Source organism: Ochotona curzoniae, unplaced genomic scaffold (genome assembly GCF_017591425.1).
Source record: "Ochotona curzoniae isolate NIBS_2020 unplaced genomic scaffold, NIBS_Ocur_1.0 contig_3190, whole genome shotgun sequence".
NCBI classification, from domain to species: Eukaryota; Metazoa; Chordata; class Mammalia; order Lagomorpha; family Ochotonidae; genus Ochotona; species Ochotona curzoniae.
In genome coordinates, this window is record NW_024465751.1 from 8,200,127 (window position 1) to 8,220,455 (window position 20,329).

The 20,329-nt window shown below is 43.8% G+C and overlaps 2 protein-coding genes across 4 annotated transcripts in view; one reads left to right on the forward strand and one right to left on the reverse strand.

Annotated features, from left to right (window-relative positions):
• The window catches only part of NSMCE2 (NSE2 (MMS21) homolog, SMC5-SMC6 complex SUMO ligase), a 235,986-nt gene extending 226,921 nt beyond the window's left edge, over window positions 1-9,065 (reverse strand). For 2 of the 3 annotated variants that reach the window (XM_040979310.1, XM_040979311.1), the window contains exon 1: window positions 8,942-9,062. The gene's annotated coding sequence lies outside the window, so the exon portion shown is untranslated. Of the gene's footprint in view, window positions 1-8,941 lie in introns of all 3 variants that reach the window. The other variant, XM_040979309.1, reaches the window with a different exon arrangement.
• Window positions 9,066-9,152: 87 nt separating this feature from the next.
• WASHC5 (WASH complex subunit 5) overlaps window positions 9,153-20,329 on the forward strand; it is a 63,880-nt gene continuing 52,703 nt past the window's right edge. Inside the window, exons 1-5 of the mRNA XM_040979312.1 lie at window positions 9,153-9,287; window positions 17,203-17,508; window positions 17,971-18,116; window positions 18,745-18,829; window positions 19,364-19,464. Coding sequence (XP_040835246.1) covers window positions 17,323-17,508; window positions 17,971-18,116; window positions 18,745-18,829; window positions 19,364-19,464 — 518 coding nt within the window. The 5' untranslated portion in view covers window positions 9,153-9,287; window positions 17,203-17,322. The remainder of the gene's footprint in view (window positions 9,288-17,202; window positions 17,509-17,970; window positions 18,117-18,744; window positions 18,830-19,363; window positions 19,465-20,329) is intronic.

Below are 20,329 nucleotides of genomic sequence, written 5' to 3' on the forward strand. Positions count from 1 at the left end.
CTGTTATGGCACCAGGTATTCTCTGCAGGTTCCAGTGTACTGCCATATCCTCCATGTATATCTGGATATGCTGTCCACTACTCCACCTAAGCCACTGAGGAGGCCCAGCTCTGGCACATACTCCACGGTCAGACCATAGAACCTGTAATTCTCTCCATGGTTGGAGTTCTGAGTCCAGCGGTTCAGTTGGGAGCATTCGCAAACACACCTCATTTGAGGTGATCTCAGAGCTGGTTTTTGTGTGGGCATGTCAATATAGGGTCTGGCCATTCCTTTGCCCAAATCTATTTATGTGTGCTCTGGTAGTTACAATTGCTGGGTCAGTTCCATCTCCAGTCCTATCTTCTACACAAACTGATGGGTATTGCACTCCAGCCTGATCCTGCCCACCACACATTTGGCCCTCACACAAACCAGTGGGAGTTGTAGCCTAGTTGGAGTGACCCGCAAGAACCCCCACAGGCCTGCTGGCTTTGAATGGGCACAGCTCTGGCTGTTGCAGCCATGTGAAGAGTAAACTAGAGGACAGAAGATCTTTTTGTATTTCCTCTCCGTAAAGCTACATTTCCAATAAATATAAATTTTTAAATACAATTTTTTTAAATATAATTTTTAAATATAATTTTTTTTTTCCTCAGGACGTTTAATGGGAAGAGAGTGTAGAAGGTCTTTAAGTACAGGACAAAGAATCAGTTCAGTTGGGTATGGGGGTAATCAAAGGAAATTTTCAACTTTAGCTAATTTTTAAAGATTTACTTTACTTTTTACTGGAAAGGCAGATTTAGAAAGAGAAGGTAAGACAGAGAAAGAAGGATCTTCCATTTGCTTTTTCACTCCTAAATGGCCGCAATGGCCCAAGCTGAGCCAATCCAAAGCCAGGAGCTCTGACAAGGTCTCCCCTGCTGGTGTAGTATCCCAAGACTCTGGGCCATCTTCTGCTGCTTTCCCAGGCCATAAGCAGGGAACTGGATGGGAAATGGAGCAGCCAGGACACAAACTGGCACTCATATGGGCGCTGACAATGGAGGACACAAACTGGAACTCAAAAGGGGTGCTGGCACTGGAAGGCAGAAGATTAGCCAGTTGAGCCATTGTGCTGGCCCTTACTGAAGTATATTTAGAGCTATCTAAAACATAAGGCCTGAGGCAAATACGGCAAACTGCTTCAGATTTTAAAATGTGGGAAAATTAAACAAAGGCTCTCATTACATTATTTCCTAGGACTTTAAAACTGCAAACTAAAACACAGAAAATATAAAAACAAAACAAAAACCAGTGATGATTTCTAAAGATGCATTCGGGGAAATAGAGTGCTTATTTACACCTCAGTAATAGAGTGCTTATTTACACCTCAGTTTTTTACAGCAAAAGTCAAGATATTGTGCAGAGTATAAATATAAAAAATAAGCGTTAAGATGGAAAACAGAAATCCAGGGTCAAACAATAGAAATTAAGAAGGAAACAGAGTACATTACAAAGTGGGAAGGCAGGTTTCAGGATGTTATGCACTACTCCACACATACAACAAATTTGGATATGAACTTCCTTACAAAACAGGAAAAGAGAAAAGTATACTGCAAAGAGAAAAGTTTATTGAGAACTCACAAAAAAACACAGCATTCCCTGGCAAAGAAGCCAGCAGTACTAGCTAACATGTAAGAATTACAATGAAGAAAAAATAAGCTCCTTATAATAAACGCAACAGCAAACTTGCCAGGACTGTTTATTGCGATTGTCCCTCAGGGTGGGCTAAGGACAGGACACTTGCGACAGATCTCCATGAGGCACTCCCCACACCTCTTCGCCCTTCACTGCAGTTACACAGCTACTCATGCGCCACATTTTACAGCCTTCCTTGCAGTGAAGAGTAAACTTGCACTTGACACAACAAAAATGGCCATTTCCAAGGGCAATCCACAAAACCCACACACTCTCCACACACCCTCCCATTAGAGCGTGGTGCAAGCAAGCACAGTAGCCTCAGATACAATACACCAATGATGGAGAATTACCAGGAAGAAGGAGCCCAGCTCCCAACATCAGTGTCTGGAGGAAAACTGCTCATCAATCTGTCTGCTTGCATCAAAGAAATAAAGCTCAACTGTGCAAGTCATTTAGAGTTTGGAGTTTCTTATTATACTATAAACTATTACTCAAAACACATCATTTTTTACAAATCAAAATGATATAGTTCACATATTCATTTCCCTACTCAATCCTGATTTTAGTCTAAGTCTAAATTATCCAGAGCAGCACTGTCCAAAAGAGCCTTCCATGAGGATACAAAGGTCCCACTGACTGTGCGAGAGTCAGCAGCCGTGAGGCACACAGCTACTGATCAGTAGCTAAAGTCTTGATAGTGTGACTGAGAAATTCAGTGTTCAGTTTCACTTAACATTATGAGTTTAAACAGCCACATGGCTCTGTTGGCTACTGCACTGGAGAGTGTATTTCTAGAAGCACCATTATCAAAATAATGTATATATACAAACTTGGAGGCCAACAATAGGGCAAAGCAACAGCATAAACAAAGCATGTGTTTCTAGATTAATGAAATGACTTCACAATAATATGTTTAACTAAACAGAGAGTGGAATGGGGACACAACTCCGAGTAGAGGATAACACGGAGCCTTTGGAGCCAGACCACTGGTTTCGCCAGTCAGTAGCCCAATGACTTGAGCTCACAATTTAACCTCACACAGCTTTACTTTTCCCTTTTCTACAACGGGAAGGATTTAGAGCTGCTATGCTTCAGATGTGGCCAGAGTGTACCCTCCAAGGACAGTGTGGGAAGTTTGATCCCGGTGTGAAGCTGAGAGTGTAAGAGAGAGATAGAGAGAGAGAGAGAGAATGCAGCTGTAAGAATCGGGGCCTGGGAAGAGGGAAAATTGCCCGCAGAAGAGAATGACAGTTCTTGCAGGACCAGATTAGTTCCCAGGACAACAGACTGGTATAAAGGAGTCTGGTGCCTCTGATACATACACTTTTCATTGGGACATCATCCACACAGATATCCTTATAAGAAAAAATCAGATGGCAGTGCCATGCTCCTGATCCTCCATGACTGTGAGCTGAATAAATGTCTTTTATTCAATACACAGCCAGAGGTATTAATATAAAATGGACTAAAACAAGTGCCTATCTCAAGGGTTACTCTAAGGATTTACTAAGCCTACTACATATAATAATTTACATGTGCACTTAGAATATATACATTTAGGATAATGCCCAACACATCTTTTTTATTTTTTGAAGATCAGAATTACTGAGATGGGGGGGCGGGGAGCTTGTGAAAGAGACCTTCCATATGCTGGTTCACACCTTACATGGCCAAAATACATGGGGCTGAAACCAAAGCCAGGAGCCTCTTCTGGGACTCCCACAACAGTGGCAGGGGAACAAGTATTTTTCACTGCTTTTCCCAGGTCCTTAGCAGGGATCCGGATGTGGAGTGGAGCAGCTGTGACATGAGCCAGCACCCATATAGGATATCAGCATTGCAGGCAGTGGCTTTATCCCTTAGGTCACAATGCCAACCTCTCCAGCAGGAAAAATGACCAACAACTTCATCACTATAAAACTGTGAGGAGCAATACAAAGCAAGAGACCAGACACTGGACACAGATGCTGGAAATTCCATCCTGTTCGCGCCGCTTCAAACTGCATGGCCTTCATGAAGCTGCCTATGTTCTCTATCTTTAGTTTACTAGAAAAAAGGAACAATCCTATCTATCTCACAGAATTCTTGCAAGACCAAATCAAACCACAGTTTTCAGGGTGGGTGTTGGGCCTCTCAGTCATGGTGCAGACTAAGCTTGCATCCCATGTTAGAGTGCCTGGCCTGGAGTCCTTACTCCTCCCGACTACACTTTCTTGCTGATGTGACAGGGAGGCAGAAGTGCTGATTCGAGTTACTGGGCCCCTCAAATCTGGACTGTGTTTCCGGCTCTTGACTTACGTCTAGCTATCCCTGGCCACTGTGGTCATTTCTGGTGTTAACCAGCAGATGTGATATCTGTCTGTGGATATGAGTGTGTGCACAGGAGCATATGCTCAAATAAGTAAAAGCAGTAAGTTTAAAAACTTAAATTTTGCTATGTTCCCCAACTTATCTGATCATAAGAATCAGCTGAAATACTAAACATACAGATTTATGCTCAGGATCTTTTGACAGAGTGCCTGGTGCAGACCAGGCAGAAACTGTTGCATTTGTTTTGTCTTCAAGCATCTCGGATGGTCCTTAAGATCAGATGAGTGCAGAGAAAACTGGGGTTACAGTTCATACGCTGAGGCCCCAACACCAAATGGAATGATGTTTGAAGATGGGGGCCATGGAGAGTTCAGTACGTATAGACAGCATGTGGTGCCCTCATAAAAGCACTAGCACTCACTTTGTCTCCAACATGTGAAGACCATCTGGGCCTGGCACGGTAGCCCAGTGACTAAAGTCCTCACCTTGCACATGCTGGGATCCCAAATAGGCACTGGTTCATGTCATGACAGCTCCCTGCTTGTGGTCTGGGAAAGCAGCAGCAGATAACCCAAAGCCTTGGGACCCTGCCCCTGTGTGGGAGACCAGGAAAAAGCTCCTGGCTCCTGGCTTTGGATTGGCTCACCTCAGGCCATTGCAGCTGCTTGGGAAGTGAATCCTTGGATAGGCCAGTAGGGGAGTGAATCAACAGATAGCAGATCTTCCTCTCTCTCTCTCTCTCTCCTCTCTGTATATCTGACTTTCCAATAGAAGAATAAATAAATCTTTAATAATAATAACAAAGTGACCATCTGCAAGCCAACAAAGCCCTCAGCAGAATCTAGCCAGGCTGGCTCTCTGATGTTGGATTTCAAGTCCCCAGAACTTTGAAAAATAAATTTGGTGCTTAAGCCACCCAGTCTAAGGTATTTTATCATGGCAGTCAAACCAAGACACATAATGACTGATTCAATCAGAACAAAGATGAAGTGTCTACCACACGGTGGCTATGGTAATTTGCTTGAATGCAAAACTCCCATCATTCCAACAAAAGCACTCGTGCAGAGGACTGAGGGGAAATGCGGTTGTACCCCTTTATAGTTTAGTACACACCAAGGAAAATTGGACTGAGAAGCTGGAGAAAAGATGGAGCAGCAGAAAGTAAGTAGTGCTGGATACAGAAACTAACAGCAACCAGGGCGGAGGGCAGAAAACAACAACAACAAAATGAACATCAACCCCTGAGCTCTCGAATGACATGCTTTGGTTTGAAGCGGGTTTGTGTTGGTGGAAACTCAGGAGGCCCAGTTCCCAGTCTATCTGCTGAAGTGGCAGGTCCTTTAAGAGGCATTTGGAGTCAGGAGGGATTGACCCTCACAGGTGTTTTTCTGCAGGACACTAGCTTCATTATCTCAAGAACAGATTGGGTCTCATAATCGTCTACCAGCAACTGGCAAGTGAGCTGTTATAAACGGCACCTGCCTCCCTACCCCCAAACACCGCCATGGTTCAATAGCTAAATTCTCGCCTTACATGTGCCTGGATCCCATGTGGGCGCCAGTTCTAATCCCGGCTACTCCACTTCCCATCCAGCTCCCTGCTCATGGCCTGGGAAAGCAATCGAGGACAGCCTAAAGCCTTGGGACCCTGCACCCACGTGGGAGACCCAGAAGGAGCTCCTGGCTCCTGGCTTCGGATTGGCTAAGCTCCAACCGTTGCAACCATTTGGGGAGTGAATCAGTGAAGATCTTTCTCTGTCTCTCTGCTCCAAACCTGACTGCATTTCCAACGAAAATTTTAAAAAGCATATATTAAAAATGGGAGAAGGGGCATCGGCTCTGTCATTCACTGGCAAACGAGCCCCTGCATGGCCTCTCCCAACACGTGATCCACCACAAGCCTGCACGAGAAGCCGACGCCAGCACCACACTCTTGAACTCCAAACTGTATGCCAAACAAACCTCTTTCTTAACTTACCCAACCTTAGGTGATAAGGCAACACAAACTGGACTAGAACACAGCACCCTCTGTGATTACCATTATATTTGTATTCTTCGGGAGTTACTGTGCTTTCTTCATCACTTCCCTTTTGGACACTGCTCACAGTGTGTCACCAAGAGCAAACACAAAATATTTCCTGCCTGAGCACAAGGGCTGCTTCAGTCCCGACACACATGTCTCTTCTTTCTCTTCTTCTCAGACACTCTGGGAAGTCCAGCTTAAGACTTGCTTCTCCAGGCTCCCACCCTGAGCTTCTTCTCTTCACTCGATCCACCCAAATCTTACCCACCAGCCAAGAACGGAATACTATGTCCTCAGTGATGCATCAGTTCGATGCCCCTTCGAGGAGACGGGGCATTCGGAAACAGAAACTTTTTTGATCAAATCTGATCTATCCCCAACAATGGGAGTCCCACTCTTATGGGGCATGCTCCAGGAGTTGCCTCGCCCTTCCATGAGGTTAAGGGTAGCATTAGGGTTAGGTAGGGGATGCCGTCGCCAACCCAGCAACTGGGTCCTCATAAACACCACATCTGCTGCTGCCTTGATCATGGACTTCTCAGCCCCCAGAACTATGAAAAAATGGATTTCTGTACATGCATTTCCGAATTTGAGCATTGACACTATGGCACAGTGGGTTAAGCCACCACCTGCAACACTGGCATCCCATATGAATGCTGATTTGAGTCCCAAGTACTCCACTTCCAACCCAGCTTCCTGATGATGGGCCTTGGAAAACAGCAGAAGATTGTACAGGTGCCTGAGCTCCTGCCTGCCACAGCCAGGACTGGGACTGAACTCCAGTTTTCTGGCTTCAGCTTGGAACTGTCCATGTGACCACATGTGGAGTAAACCAACAGATAGAAGATCACACTCTCTCTCTCTCTCTCTTTCTCTCCTTCTTGTCTGTCAAGTAAATCTTTTAAAATATAAATAAAGTGTCCAAGTTATAACATGTGTTAGAGTAGACAGATCAGACTAAGATACCCTCTCCAGGCACCATCTAAGTCACTGGCTCCCAACGTGGCCCCAAAGGTCAGTAGTGCACTAGTTGAGAAAACTGATTGAAACTAGCCTTCTCCCAGTTCCCTCCCTGGGAGCTCTCTTTAGCTCTCTATACTCATCTTCTCCCAACAGCTCAGAACAAAAGCTCCTCCTTAGCATGCTGTTTCTCTTCCGGCTGACCAGCCTATAACGTTCTCTGCAGGCACAATTATTAACTAATGAAAAGACAAAAATACTAAGGCTGCCACTGTTACAATGCTGGAAAAGCCGCCACTTGCAGCACCAGCATCCCTTCTGGAAGCTGGTTGGAGTTTCGGCTGCTCTGCTGTCAGTCCAGCTTGCTGTTAACGCACCGGGAAAAACGGCAGCATGTGGCCCAAGTCCTGCAGCCCCTGCCACCTGCATGAGACACGCAAAAGAAGCTCCTGGCTGCTGGCCTCCCAGCTCTGGCCACGGCAGCCATTTGGTGAGTGAACCAGCAAATGGAAGATCTTTCTCTGTCTTAAATAAACAAAACAAATTCTAAAACAAAAAAGAAGAAATTAAAAAATTAAAGCATTTCTCTATAGCCTTTCTGTATAGTACTTGTAAGGACTTATTCCAATATCCCAACCTGGACCCTGCGCCATTCCTTCTTCCTCACAGCTCACAGAATTCGCGCCAGTCCAGCCATCCACCAATCAGATGTAAACTGGCATTCCACCTGAGAATCCCACCCCCAATCTCCCAGCCCCTTCCCCAAACCCGCCCACTCGCCAATCATCCCCAGGCATTCACCTGCAGGCACCAATCTCCTGGGGCCTTGACCTCAATCCCTCCCAATCCCCCCGCACCTGGCAGACAAAAAAGGCCCCCAGGTGCGGTTCGCTCTCTCTCTTGCTGTCTTGTTCTCTCTTGCTCTCTTGCTCTCTTGTTCTCTCTTGCTCTCTCTTGCTCTCTCTTTCTCTCTCTCTTGCTCTCTTTCTTGCTCTTGCTCTCCTTGGTTCCTCTCCCCTGCTCTTCCTCTCTCTCTCCTCCTTCTTACCTCCCTTCCCCCTTCCCCTTTTCCTGCCCCACTCGGTTCTCTCTCTCTCTCTCTCTCTCTCTCTCTCTCTCTCTCTCTCTCTCTCCCTCTCCCTTGCTCCCCCCCCCCTTTCCCGTTCCCCTTCCCCTATTCCTGCCCCGCTGGAATAAACTTCCTAAGTTGCGTCTGGTGTTTTCAGCTCACGGTAAAGAACCAGGTTGCGAGAATTAGATGCGCGTAAAGTATCTTAATATCGTATAACCTAAAACTAGAACTCTTCCACTCTTTTAAATAACTAACAGTACTGAGGTAGCTGTAATGCCAAAATTTTATACACAATACGACCTTCTTAAAATCCGTGGCGACCTTGTTCAGGTTTGTAATGCTAGACAGAATGTATCTTTTCCTCTGAGGCATTCTTTTATGCCTGGAACGGACTGTTGCTTCCCTCAAAACACCACTATCCTTTATCTCTCCCTCACACACACACCCTATGATAAAACTCATAAAGATTTGCTTTTTTAACCCTGGGAAAGTCTCAAACGAGAATCCTGAGATTCTATAGCATCTAAAAGGGCTCTTCACAAGAACCAGGCCATCGATAAAGATTTGATGAGAATTACATCGCTCCCGGCCACCTGCTATCTTTAACTGGCGCCACAGCACACGAGCCTCAAGACCGTTCATCATCACAGCCCATCTACAGAAGCCAAAGAACACCGAGGCGCAAGGAGCTCACAAACTAGAGAACACAGTCTTTGAAATGCGTGTAAAGCCAGGTTTTTGAACCAAAAAGTTGTGGCGCGCCACATCTCCAGAGCTTCAGCAGAGAGAGGGCGTCTCAGAGAGGGGCGTCAACTGTAACACACTCAACATCGCGGAGAGACAGAGGCCAGGACCGTCTACCAGCCTGGGACTCTGCAGAGCGCCTCCCCATCGCCTCCTCGGCTTCCGCCTTACCTGCTGCCCAATTCAGATGCGCCTGATAGACCCGAACTTTCCACAACTGGATCCTGAATCCCTTCCTCAATTCCCCCTCACAGTCGCTGAAACGGCTAGCGCGGGACCCTGCGTCATCAGCCCGCGCCGCGAGTGGTCACGTGACGCCCCGCCCAGCTCTCCGCCTCCTGGATCATGTGACGGCCTGGGGGAGCCAGGAGCGGAAGCCTGGTTTTGGCCCGGCTGGAGATCTGGGCTTACGGATATAAGAGGGGCTCGGCATCAATAGGCGTGTGGGGCTGGGGTGCGGATTCCGCGCGGGACCGGCGGCCCTGCGGGTGAGCCGCTGGCGCGGTCCGGCTGACAGGTGAGTCCTGAGGGGGTGCGCCCCTTCTCTTCACATCTCGGATCCCCTCCCCCGCCCTGGCCGAGGGACCCGCTGCAGCGTGGTGCGCTCTGTTTGAGGGACCTAGGATGGAGGAGACTCACACGCCTCCTGGAGCTGGGGTTGCAGTCCCCTCTTCCTCTCTACTTAGATGCAAATCATTCCGCACTCTCGGCTGTGGAAAGCCATGTCCCGGTAACTGATCCTTCCAAGTTTTTCGGTAGTAGCTGTGGGGATGTTGTTCCTCCAATTACTTTCTAGGAAACTGATTGGTTCACAGGCTGCTTTAATGGAACTGAGCTTGAATTATGCGTCTGCTGTGGGTTGCGCGTTTCAGGAAATCATTGCTCTGTCCCATACCTCACCTGTGACATGGAGATGTCCTTTGCATTTGAGAATAGAGGGAATGGCCCTAGGTCACAGGAAGTCCTAGATCCCAACTGTCTGGAGCCCCCTCCAGTGTAGGAGAGTGGTTAGGGAGAAATTTCAGTGCCCTGCCCACAATCAGAGACACCCTCCCCAGTGGCCCTGAACCTGTCTTCTCCAGGATTTGTAAATCAGACTAGAACAGCCGGCTCGTTTCAGAACCTTTTCTGGAAGGAATATGCCACTCACATTTAAATTGATTGACGACCATTGTGGTTTATTCAGGCTGAGGGATTTGGGAAGACTGACGTTTCTGTCATTATGCATGCAAGGTTGTGTGAAAAGATAAGTAGCGCTCTAATTTAGTCCACCGAGAGTCTCTCCACCATGGTGACATTTCCTTAAGCAGTACAGTGCTGTACCCGCCACATCACGGGCATGACAGTGCCATGCTTGGTTCTTGGAAGCACATTGTCTACAATTCCTTCCCATTCTGAAAATTCTTGTTGCATGCCAAGTTCCTAAAAATTTCACTACTTTGTAACTTGTAAAGGAACATAAGGAATTGAGAGGAATCTCTGTTTCATGGCCACGAGTCACGGAGCCTGCATTGACTCGACTGGTCTTTAAGAGTTTTCCTCAGTGTTAACACCCAGGGCACCCCCTGGAAGGATGCTTTATAGTTTCCTCGGCACCATTTATTTGGACCTCACCCTGGAGTAATTATGAAAGACTCATCTGTGTCTTGACACCTTGTAAAGCCACCACCCACCTGCCTGTGAGGTCAGTGCAACATGGTTAGACTCCTTGCATAATGATTCTGCGATTCAATTCTGCAGGAACTGAAGCACATTGCAAGTGGGCTCTTACCCATCCGGTAGGGCTGGTTTGCAGATGCTCTAGCTGCATTGGATGGGGTCACTTGTGCAGATCTCTTCTGTCACATGAAGAATGTAGACCAGGTTAGGAGCTCTCTGGTATATAACACTGTCGCTAAATGTGTTGATGTAACCAAATGATTTCCTTCTTTCTCTTAATCTTGTGTGAACTTTCTGGATCTTCAGAAATTTACCAGAAGATGCTTGCATTATTAAAAATTATTAAAAATGTGAAGGAAAGTCAAGTGCTCCCATATAAGATGGAATTACAGGCAGCAAGCTTATATCACCAAGAGTTTGTCTTACATTAAAAAGATACAACACAAACATTTGTTTTTATAGAATTTTAGACGAAGCCATTACTCTAAATAATAGATGCACACAACTTTTGTTTTGCTTTGCTACACATCTATCATATCTTGTCTAAATCTGTCTTAAAGCTGTGTGTGGTACAATTCTTGAGTAATGACTTAAAGATTAAAATAAGAGAGTGACACACTGAAGTCTTGATTTATGTCATTATCTGTCCCTGACAGTACACGTGCAGATTCTACCTTTCGGTACAGAATGGAGACGAGGGTAGGTAATGTGGCTTTGCTTTAAGCTGTTTTCTCCAGGACCCCAATGTCTTCTCTGTCTTGGAACCCAAATCTGGCTTGCCCCCTCCCAGTGAACCTGAGGCTCATCCTATTGAGACCACCCAGGTTAGTTTGGGGGTCTTCAAAGGAGCTCAGTACTGGTAACCACTGTCCATTTTTCCCTCCTTTCTCTTTTAACTCCCAAGCTAGACCGTGTCAGTGAGGAAAATGAAATAAAATTATTTGAAATTCAGCCTGTGAGAGATCACTGGAGTTTAACAATCAAGCATTGTGAAGAACACTAAAAGGATTTGTGAATAATTTATGTGTTAATGTGCACTATTGGATGCCGTCATGAGAGAGTGTCAGGCAGCTGCAGTGACTTCTGTCACAGCGCCTTGTTTTCGGGGGCCCTATGCAGACCCTCCCCCAGCTCTGTTCTGCATCTTCCTCACCCTGCTGCAGCCATAGTGGCCTCCTAGCTATTCCTCAAGCATGGCACCTTCCTGCCCTGGGGCCCCACTTGTAACCTCTGGCTAGCATATCTTTCTTCTGATCGTTATCCTGCTGCAAAATAGATTACTCCAAAACCCAGTGGCTTAAGACGATGGTGTCTCACAGTTTCTAAGTTCTGGAATCAGGGGGATGGCTTAGCTACCTCCCTTGGCTCAGGGCCTCTTTTGTTGTCTGAAGTCTACCCAGGGACTCAGGGAACCACTTCCAGACACACGGGGTCATCGGTAAATTTCCATCCACTATGACAAGGACTCCTCCACTGAGCTGTCATAATGAGACAATTTTCTCCACAAAGACTAGCAAGCCAGAGAAGGTGCTACTAGTCATGGTGTTTTTTGTTCTCTGAGTTCCTAACTGCTATCTCCCACTTCTGCTCCATTCTTCCCTGTAATAGGAGGCAGTAAGCCAGCTCACACTCAAGGGATGGAGTCTACCTAAGGCAGGAATATCAGGAGGCAGAGGTCATTGTGGGGAGGAAGACTGTCTTGGAAGCTGCCTGCCACACCCAGCTACCTTTCATGCTCACTCCCCTGCTTCCCTCTGATTTCTGCTGAAATATTATCACAGAGTTTGCCGAGCCACTTCATGTGAACCGGCACGAGTTCCATCCCTGATGTGTGCTTTTTTTTTTTTTTAATAGCGATTATCACAGCCTGCTGTTCACTACCTTTTTCCCCTTCCCAAGTAGTTAGGCTCCATGAAAGGAGGAACTCGCTGTTTTTTAACGTCTTATGCCAGATGCTGAAACAGTGCTTGACACCTAATAGTCACCAGATGAATATTTGTTCAATGAAGCATTGGTATCATTATGGATGCCTTCCCAAATAACCTAAAACCCAATTTTAGTGGATAAACCACAAAAGCATTTAACAGGTGTTATAGAAATAGTTGAAGCAGATCAGTAATACCAGCAAGAATTTAGGTTCTTTTTTTGTCCTGCTCTAAAATCTACATCTTCTTGATTCCCCCTACCCACCAATTGTGCCACCTCATGGTCACCAAATAGCTGTTGCAGCTCCAGGCATTGCATGTTCATTAGACCACGTGCATTTGAAGACAAGAAGCAGAGGAATAGCCAAATGGAGAGAAAGAGCTCTTCACATGCTCCTCTTCTTTTAGCAAGATGGAAAACACATTTTCTAGAAGCCCTGCTTTAGACTTATTCTTAAAACTCATAGATTAAAGCTTCCAAGTCTGTTTGCTTCCTGGAGGGTACTAAAATAAGAATCTGACCATCACATCTTCCATGGGAAAAAGAGAGAGAGAAAGGAAGGGAAGGAGTGGGGAATATTATTGAAGGACCATAATTTCCTAATAAATTAGGATGTTCGCAGATATTGACTTAGTGACAGACTTCCAAAAGGGAAAAAGAAGCTTCTTCGGGTTATGCAGGCTTTGCCAGCAGTAGATAACTCTCAGAGGCATGGGGCCAGTGCCATGGCAAAGCACACCAAGCCTCAGGCTGTAGTGCCAGCATCCCATATGGATACTAGTGGCTCCACTTCTGATCCAGCTCACTGCTAGTGGCCCAAAAAAGCAGAGGAAGATGGTCTGAGTCTTTGGGCCCCTGTACCCAAAGAAAACCAAAAGGAAAACCAAAAGGAAGCTCCAGGCTCCTCGCTTCAGACCAACCCAGCTCTGGTCATTGTGGCTTTTTGTGGATTGAATCAACAGAAGGAAGATTTCTCTCTCTCTATCTCTCTCTCCTCTGTCTCTCTCTCTCTAACTGCCTCTCAAATAAAACTACATACATCCTAAGAGAAAGAGAGAGAGAGAGAAAGCATGCAAGCAAGCAATTGGAGGCAAGGCAAGCATTGAGCATTTTTGCTGAAGCTGCAAGGAGTCTCTCCTGTAACAAGTTTTTCACAAATCTGTCTGTATCTACACAGGCTATGAAATTGGAAGATGACTCAAGACTTCCATGAAATTAACAAGTGGTGACCTAGCTAAACTAACAATCAGAGAAGCAAAGATAAAGATGGCATCATTATCACTTCCAAAAACAGTGATTTTTAAAAGAAATTGAAACATCATAATACAATGTAATCAACAAAGAAAAAAAAATTGAAACAGCGTTTCTAGGGTCCCTTTGATGCTGTTCCAGCAAGGTAGCTTAGACTGGGTAATTGATAAAGAACACACTCATATTTCTTACATTGGCTGGGAGGTCCAAGATCCAATCCGAGAATTCTGGCAAATATCTTCATTCTGTGCCATCCTGTGCTGTAAGATGGAAGGACTAGGGAATCTGAACTCTGTTTTGTAGCACACTCAGTCACTCAATAACAAATCCTGACATTAACCCATTCATAGGGCAGAGTCCTCATGATGTGATCCCTGTGAAAGGTCCTACCTGTCAAAACTCTTGCATCAGGGATTCAGATTGCAACGCGCATGACGGAGGAACACATTCAAAGTGTAGCAGAGGACACATAGAAAATGAATCACACCTTTAAAGATTCTTTGTAAAAATCGCTACTTTTAAAATCGCACTGTGGGAACCAATGATGTGGCACAGTGAGGCAAGTTGGCACTTGTGATGCTGACATCCCATATGGGCACCGGTTGAAGTCCTGGCTGCTCTGTTTCAGATCCAGCTCACTGCCAGTGAACTTGGATAAGTAGTATTTGGTGACCTTGCATCCCTGTGAAAGACCCAGATGGAATTCTGGGCTCCTGGCTTTGGATTGTCCTAGCGCTGACTGCTGTAGCTCTTTGAGGAATGAGCAAACACATGGAAACTAACTCTCTCTCTCTCCTTCTTTCTCTCTCTCCCTACCCTACTGTAATTTTCTTGTTGTCAGATAAATTAAACACAACCTTTTTTTAAAAAAAAAGATACCATGAAGCTCAACACGGAGTACAACAGTTATGTTATCAAGACCATATCTTGGTGAAATCTGTTTTAATCGTAAAAATTCACTTTCATACATTTTATTCAGACCCCTACATCCATGTTGAGACCATGTAGAAAATACTTAGGGCTCCGTCCATCAGCCTGATGTAGTTCCTGTTGCATCCATTTAGAGAGTGAACCAGCAGGTGGAAAATCTCACCTTTTCTCTCTGTCTCTCTTTAATTCTGCCTCTATTCAAATAAATAAAAATTAATAAAACTTTTTTTAAACTGGATGATTGCTGTAATTCACAGCCCCCTTCACTGTTGGTTAGGCAGCAACTCTTCCATTCATTGTTATCTGGATTATTCTTTATGAATTACCTCTTTGTATTCTTCACCCATCAGCTTTATCATTATCAGCTTGTGAAATCCCTTTAAATGTTGCAAAAGGCATCCCTCTATTTTCTCTCTACATTTCAAATCCATCTTTCAGATCATGGAACATTGAAAAGTAGGGTTTTTTTAATGTTATGTATTAAAATATATGTTTATGCTCACACCTGGGTTTCCTTCTCTAGTTCTGAATTTCTGTAAGATGGCACTTTACTAAGCTTTCCCAGTGTGAATCAACTGCCTTTCCCTACAGAAGAGCTAGTCAAGACACCAGGCTGACACGTGAACGTGTGTTGCACTTCCTGTTTCTTTATCTTGAACACACTGGAGCATTTCATTTCTCTCTCTGGTTTTGTTCTTTTTTCAGTCATAATAATCGTGGTTTCACATCTCTAATCTTCTGAAGAACTTAAAACTACAAGTGCTTGGGCCCGGCGAAATAGCCTAATGGCTAAATCCTTGCCTTGCATCTGTTAGGATCTCATATGGGTGTCAATTTGTGTCCCAGCTGCTACACTTCCCATTCACCTCCCTGCTCGTGGCCTGGAAAGGCAGTAGAGGATGGCCCAAGGACTTGGGACCCTGAACCCACTTGGAAGACATGGAAGAATCTCCTGGCTACAGGCTTCAGATTGGCTCAGCTCTTGCCATTGTGGCCACTTGGGGTGTGATCAAGCAGATGGAAGATCTTTCAGTCTGTGTCTCCTTCTCTGTATATGTGCCTTTGCAATAAAGAATAACATGAGTCTTAAAAATGGGTACAACTGCCTCCCATCTCCTTATAAGAAACTCTAGAGCCCTGCATGGAAGAGAGAGAGAGAGAAAGGAAGAAAAAGAAAGAAAAAAGGACAAAAGGAAGGAGAAATACAAAGAGATAGAGACAAAGAAAAAATGAAGGAAAGCAAAAGGAAGGAAGAAACTCAGATATTCTAGGTGAAAAGAAGTGGTGCTTTGCTCTATTTCTAACCTTATCAGAAGCTAATGTGCTAGATGATTCTGTGCAGCCTGCTTGGGAACCAGAGTGACTGGATATAGAGTAGCAGTCCTCTCCTGCAGAAGCTTCCAGAACCTGTTAGCAGTAATTACAGTATTTAGTCTGCTAAGAAATCAACTGTCCTCAGTGGATCAGATTACAAGAGAAATAAGTAATAACTTGTGCTAATAGGACTACACACCTCTACGCTATATTATGTGAGACTTTTGGACCTTTTTCATTTGCTATTTGTAAATCACCTTTACAGCATTTTGTAGAACTTGGCTCTCTAATTTGTTTGAGATTTGTTTATTTGTGGAGCTGGCATTGTAGCGGAGCAGGTAAAGCCACTTCCTGCAGTGCCAGCATCCCAACATCCTTAGTAGAGCACCTGTTCAAGTCCCAGGTGCTCCACTTCCAATCTAACTCTGTGCTAATTTGTCTGGCAAAGCAGATGGCCCAAATGCTTTTGCCTCTGCATTCATGTGGGCAATCTGGGTGAAGCCCCTGGCTCCCAGCTTCAACCAGGTCCAGCTGTGGCCGTGGAAACCACTCACCATCAGCACCCCCACCAATCTCTTTCTCTTTTTCATCCTGTTATTTATTTTAAATAAATAAATAACTCTTTAAAAAAAGATTGGCTTATTTGAAAGGTAAAATGACAGAGAAAAGCAGGAAGAGAGAGATCTCCCACTGACTCACAGCCCCAGATGCCCTCAACAGCCTGGGCCGAGCCAGGCTGAAGCCAGGAGCCAGGAACTCCATCTGGTTCTGCCATGCGGTGGCAGGGCCTCAAGTACTTGGGCATTCACCTGCTGCCTCCCTGTTGCATTAGCAGGAAGCTGAGTCTGAAGCAGAGGAACCAGCCTGAACTAGCATTTTGATAGGGGATGCAGGCATTCCAAGAATGATTTAACGCACTATGCCATGGTGCCAGGCATATTTTAAAAGCAGTACAGCAGTGAATCTGAGCTCTGTTTTACTGTATTTGTTAATACAGTAAATAGTGAGGGTAGCTTTTGCAATTAGAAGATACTGGAACCATGCATGTGTAATAATTCCTTCTCCTGGGCTCAGGAAGGAACTAGATCTTGTCTTTCCTCATGAGAAGTGAGTACCAGATTGAAAAAAAGAGGCCGAACACATTCATCTAGCTGAGAACCTCCCCACACGAGGGGGATGGGCAGAAACAGGACCACTCAATACATTGCCTTTCTCCCCATATCAGAATTCACAATTTTTTAGCGAAATTGAATTTTCAAGAGAGATTGAGGGGAAAACACTGGCATGTTTTTAAGCATGGACTTCCTTTGGAAATGGAGATTTTTATGCTTTTTTAAATGCTTTGGATGCAGGTTGTTTAATGGAGCAGCCAGTTGACCCGCAGACCTGGTTTCGTCTGAAGACGAGCAGACCCCATCTCTGAGGCCAGTGAATCGTTCCTGTCCGCCCAAAGTTGTTGATCGCTGTCAACCATGTTGGACTTTCTAGCCGAGAACAACCTGTGTGGCCAGGCGATCCTAAGGATTGTTTCCTGTGGCAATGCCATCATCGCTGAACTCTTGAGGCTCTCTGAGTTTATTCCCACTGTGTTCAGGTTAAAAGACCGAGTTGATCAACAGAAATATGGAGACATCATATTTGATTTCAGCTATTTTAAGGTAATTTCTCGCTGTAGCAATCTTGCTGCTGTCTTCTATAAGAAGTATATTTTCATTGGGAACCGTGGGACTCTTCAGAGGTTAGATAATTATAAAGCTTTAAAGAGCAAACCTTTTGAACCAAATTTTGTATCAGCTACCAACTTGAAAATAAGATGACAGTACTACATGGATGACCTCACAGAACGTAATCAGATTTTTAAAAGGGAATTTTGGCATGATGAATTTCACATTGAATCTTGTACATTTCAAAAATGGTCATTTTGGTTGTAGGAGTTCAGCTTCATTTCCTTCAAGGGCATTTTATATCTAAGCTTCTGTTCTGTTCATTACCTTCTGTTGCTCTGTTTTAAATTTTTTCATATTTGAGAACATAAGAACAGGTTTTTCAAAGAACTGCCTAGATTTTTGCCAGCACATATGCTTTCATTGATGTTTATGTTAATATGTTTTTCTCTGTAGGGTCCGGAGTTATGGGAAAGCAAACTGGAGGCTAAACCGGAGCTGCAGGATTTAGACGAAGAATTTCGTGAAAACAACATAGAGATTTTGACCAGATTTTATTTAGCATTTCAAAGTGTGCATAAATATATTGTAGACTTAAACAGGTATTGATCAACTCAGTAACAGCCTTTTCTGGTAGTAAAATAGTGAGGAGAGAGAAGGGAACGGTGGAAAGCATTCATCTTTCTGAGTTACTATCAGATTTGCTCATTTATACCATCTGCAATTGCCTTTTCTTTCCTGTAGCAAGAGTCATCTTAAGTATTTTCAAATCTTATAGTGTCTTGTTTTGAAGTATCACAATAAACATAGTTTATAGTTTATGATCCTATGGTTAGTATTATATTCAAGTATAGTATGTATAGATGAGAAGTTGGGGGGAGGGAAAGGAAAGGAACTTAATATTGTAGTTAACTTTCTGTCTTCTATAGTTCTTAAATTAACTACTCATTAGCTTTTAAATAGCTGTTCCATATTCTTACGTTGTTACTCCTGAGATATTTTTAATTTGTAAATCAGGAACTTATACTTTGAGCATCCTTAAATACCAATCTGTGTCCCTAAATCACTATGAATTACAGCTCATAATGCTGTTTTCAAGAACATGAAGCACCACAAGCTTGTTGAAGGCATGAATATCTAGTATCCTGCTTTAACTTAAAAAAAGTTTTTCTTCTTCAAGATAATAGTTTCCCTTACAAGTGAATACTTACTCTGGTGTTTCATTTCCAGATATCTGGATGATCTCAATGAAGGGGTTTATATTCAGCAAACTTTAGAAACTGTGCTTCTCAATGAAGATGGGAAACAACTTCTAGTAAGTGATAGTGATCATTTTAAACAGAAATTGAAAAACGTCAAATTTAGCATCCCTTTTTTTGTGTTAAGACACAAATATATTCAGAATGACATTCTTTAAAGAGAAGTAAAGCCAGCTGGTAATTATCTTCTAACCAACAGATCCATATGTAAAGAAAATTACCAGTTAATAAAAGATTATATGAAGCTGTGAGCTTCCTCAGTGTAAGAATTGTATCTTTTTGCATTCTTATCATCGAACTTGACACCTAGCGCATAGTAATCATTTAAGAAATATTTATTAATTTTCAACAGAATGACTTTATAATGGAGATGTTAAACAAAATACCAAAACTAAGCCAACTGAAGGAGGAGCATTGTGAATTAAAGTTTATTTTATGTGAACTTTTCAAAAGAGTCCTTTGGAGAAAACCTACTTTTTTTTTTGTTTTGGAAATGTGTAAAGCTTATAGGAGGACTGCTTACAAGTTGATCTTTTAAATCGCCAACTTCACTCCTGGTGAGTGTGGCCATTCTCATCCTCTCTCCATAGTGTGAAGCACTGTACTTGTATGGAGTCATGCTGCTGGTCATCGATCAAAAGATTGAAGGAGAAGTCAGAGAGAGGATGCTGGTCTCCTATTATCGATACAGGTATCCTCGAGCTCGGATGGCACAGCTGTCACGACACTCAGGCTGTGGTCCCCTGCTACTCCTGGGAACAACAGCAAAGTGATACAGGATGGGAAAGTATAAGACTTTTCTCTCTTCTGACCTTATTAAAGGAATTGGACAGTTAGTTATATTGTATATCATAATGGTAGATTTTATGCCATCTCATCTATATATTATGCATATAATGCCATAGATTATAGATTTTTAGGGAATATGGATCATCGCAACCACGATGGCAACCCAGCTTAAAGAAAACAAAAAAGGCAGGGGGGACATAAATTCTGATTTTTTCTTTACTTTGAGGAGAAATTTTCAGTGAATTTCAGAGATGAAATGAATATTTTTATGTGTTTTTTTAAAGTTTTTAAATAGTACTCTTTTACTGATCTAATAAAACCATTGAGCTTGCTTTGTCATTTCAGTGCTGATGACTGAAAAGTTATCACTCAGGATCCATTTTAGGGTGAATTCTCAAGTGTTTGTAGAAAGCAAAACAAATACCAGAGTCAAGTATTGTGTATGTCTGTGCAAGAGCTGTGATTGTTCAACATCCAGGGTCTTGAGTTCAGGAACTACGCTAACCAGCTTTTAATTCTAGTGCCTAATATAGAGCTCTTAATTTGGTGAATGAGTCAAAAACTAGATGCAAAGTCAGGGTTGAAAATAATCAGTATGCACCGAAGAAATAGTCGGTAAATGTGAGCCGTTGAGAAATGGAGGCTGAAAATATAATGAGTAGAATTTGAAGCTTATAAATTAGCAAAAACTAAATAGGGCAACATATGTAGATCCTCAATGAAGAGGAAATTGTGGACTTCGTGCTTTTAGCAGCTCTGAGTACTGC